At 48.9% G+C, this 3,211-nt stretch overlaps 1 protein-coding gene across 1 annotated transcript; it reads right to left on the bottom strand.

The window, feature by feature from the left end:
* Positions 1-74: 74 nt before the first annotated feature.
* On the bottom strand, positions 75-1,796 carry LOC119351869 (UPF0481 protein At3g47200-like). The gene has a single exon (XM_037618657.1). The coding sequence runs from the start codon at positions 1,672-1,674 to the stop codon at positions 181-183; it is 1,494 nt and encodes a 497-aa protein (XP_037474554.1). The 5' UTR covers positions 1,675-1,796; the 3' UTR covers positions 75-180.
* Positions 1,797-3,211: the final 1,415 nt, after the last annotated feature.

Here is a 3,211-nt window from a genome sequence, read left to right as displayed (position 1 = left end):
CATCCCCATCTCCGGCCTCACATTGCGCTTTGCAAAAAGTGACTGGCGCCACCAAGAAATTCAGGCACCTCATGTTTAGCAAAACCGATACAAATATTGTTTACAAGATGGGCGCAAAATACATAAAGGAAATATTTAGCACCATAGCTAAATATTCAGCAGTTGGAACTAGAGCAAGAATTACTTGAGATTGAGAGACTTGAGCGTCCCGAGGAAACTGGCAAATCCAGCAATGCCGGAAAACGTCAAGAAGATGGCTTTGCGGTGGTTGTAATGAAACTTGTGAAACTGGATCCGCTTCCACCTATCAGTCTTGTAGTTCTGGATGAGGATCATGGTGCTCAGATAGTGGGTTCCGGGCCGCAGCCGGTTCTCGAGCTTGTTAAGCAAGTCGAGCGCGTCCTTGTTGCTCAGCCCTGCTCCTCCCTGCAAGATGCCCTTCTTCCGAAGCTGCTGCACGTCTTCCTCGCTGTCCGTCACCATGCCCAGGAGGCAGAGGTAGGAGCACACGGCGGACTTCTCCTCGTCCTCCCCAAAAAAGTCTGGGGTCGTGCATTGCTCCAGAGCCGCCATGTTGACCAGGAAGGTCGCGTTCGCGTCGTTGAGGGACAGTGGCGCCAAGAAGAGCTCGCCGGTGAGGTACGCCGATCTACGGACGCCCATATTCCTTAGCTCTGCGCCCTCTCGTGTAGCTTTGGTGGCTGTGATCTCGATGCCGATCTCTGCAAGCTCCATGGCGCTCACGGAAACGGACAATTCCTTGGCTCTTTCAGACAGTTCCGGCTCGGACTTCTTGGTGTCGTTGCTTCCTACGATGTGGTGGCGTAGGAGGCCAAGGAGATGCGGCGGTGTGTAGTCCAACGTGGGAGCATCGAAATAACGAACCTGGCGGGTCTGCAGAGTCTGCTTCACGCGCCCGATGAGCGTCTCCATGTCCAGGCCAGGCTGGGGCAAGAAGCTCAAGAGCGCGTCAATCACCACCCATGGCAGCTGGTTCTCGAGCAGCACCACGTCACTCAGGATGGGGCGGTCGATGGAGCTGAAAGCGTTGTAAAGCGACGGATCCATGTCCGGGTCCTCGTCGCCGCCGCTCTCTCGGCACCAAAACTGCATGTACTGCAGCAGGAAGCAGCCGTCGAGGAACATCATCGGCTTGAAGTCGTCGTCGCCGAGGCCCCGCAGCTTGCCGGCGTCGTAGTGGGCGCGGGCCTCCTCTGCGACGGTGCAGACCGCCCAGTACACCTCCTGGATGGGGCGGCCCGTGGCCTTGACGAAGTGGCAGGCCGCCGCGTGCTTGACGCTCTCCATCTCCTGGAGCGCCGGGGTCCGGCCGTGGTGGTAGGGGCCGATGGACACCACCTTGGGGGCGGCGTACTCGTCGGCGAGGTCTCCCATGCTTGGCGGGAACAGGTGCATCTTCGTGTCCATCTCCTCCACTCTCGACTTGAGTGATTCTGCTGCTCGCTCGAACACTTGAACCGCATAGTGGTCGTATTCATCAACCTGCTTCAGCTGCTGCCGTCCGCTGGAGGTGACGACGAGATCACTGTTGCTTGCCGGAGCAGCAACTGTCATCTGCAAAGAGAGGCCAGGAACCCAGACGGTTGGTTCCATGGCCGGCTTCCCGTCCCAGTAATCAGCCACGGCCAGCTGATAGTCGCAAGGTGCCTCCATGTTAGCAAGCTAAGAGATCTGGATGCTTGCTATTGCTACTGCTAAGTGCTAACTACAAAAACTACGTACACTGCTGGTACTGGTATCGTGGGAGAATCTGAGAGACATGTAGCACAAAACAAATGTCCTAGCTAGCAGAGACTGGAAAGAGAAGAAAGGAGTTGATAAGCAAAACTACATCAATGATATGCCGCTTATCTTTATAGACCAGCTGCTGGCCTCGAGTAGCTTTCTCTCTGTCCTAATTATTTCCTACTCTCGTTCAAAATTAACTCAACCGTACATAAATGAAAAAAAAAACACAGAATTGACGATCCGCCGGACGGCGGATGCCATTGCTAATTGCTAGACACATGTTCGATCAGGACAAAACACGCAGCCTGCCGTCACATGCTTGCCTCATCAAGGCAAACATAATATATATTACTAACATATATGCATGTTGCATAACAGAGGAACCTTTTCAACTTCTTCAACATGCGACAGACTGGAGGAACCTTTCAACTTTTCGATGATTAAGGTATTAGGAGTACAATACTATAGGAAAGTGGCCAGAGCGAGAGCAACATGCAAACCGCCGTGAATAGGCTCTTTGGAGGCCGACGTGGTTATAACAGTGTACGCCTAACCAATCAGCATGCACACACAAAGATATAAGCATGTAGAAACGAAAAAGATATTTTTTACGAAAAAGTACGCCTAACAAATCATGCATGAACACACAAATTAAGATATAAGCATGTAGACACGCACTGGCTGTTTTACGGAAAGGTAAAATTTTAAACTCAAAGACAGTCCTTCTAAGATTGTACTTATTTCAGCTTCTAGGACATCCTTGCAATCAAATAGATATCTATATGCTGAGAAAATAATTGATCCGTTGGGTTTCCTTAGTATCATGTCAGCACTGGCCTCCCCTATTTCATCCACAAATGTGACGGCTATCGAGAGGGCAGTCCATGCCTTGAGGCGGCTTGGACCAAGGCTTGGCCTGCACCTATAACGGTTCATGAGCAGCTGGGATCTCTATCATATGAGACTTCTGTCAAAAAAAGTATTACATATGTAGACCTTCAAAATACCATGGAAGTATGGAACACAAATCTAGTACAAAAGTCTATGCAACAAAAGATGTGTCACATGTTGAAGCAATTTGCATGAAGGTGATGAAGCCTTGCCCTTGTCTGGTTGTAACAACATTAGGAAGATTCTAGAAAAGAGCTTCTTTTTAGTGTTTAAACATCAACTAGTATTACATAGATTTCTCATGGGAATCCTAATTCTGACTCCAATATAAAAATGCAGCATGGATTGTGTAAACTAAGTAAGTCACTACATGACTTACAACAGCCAAAACAAATTTGATACAATCAACTTATTGAGTTCCTTATACAAATGGATTACTCCAATGATGATGATTGCGCATACGTGTTCATAAAAAAAAAACCATTGCGACACCACATTTCATTAGTGTATGTTGATGATTATAACATTATTGGCAACACATAAGACATTGATGAAGGACGTAATCATCTAC

This window comes from Triticum dicoccoides, chromosome 2A (genome assembly GCF_002162155.2).
Source record: "Triticum dicoccoides isolate Atlit2015 ecotype Zavitan chromosome 2A, WEW_v2.0, whole genome shotgun sequence".
Taxonomy (NCBI): domain Eukaryota; kingdom Viridiplantae; phylum Streptophyta; class Magnoliopsida; order Poales; family Poaceae; genus Triticum; species Triticum dicoccoides.
This window is presented reverse-complemented; position numbering and strand designations above follow the sequence as displayed.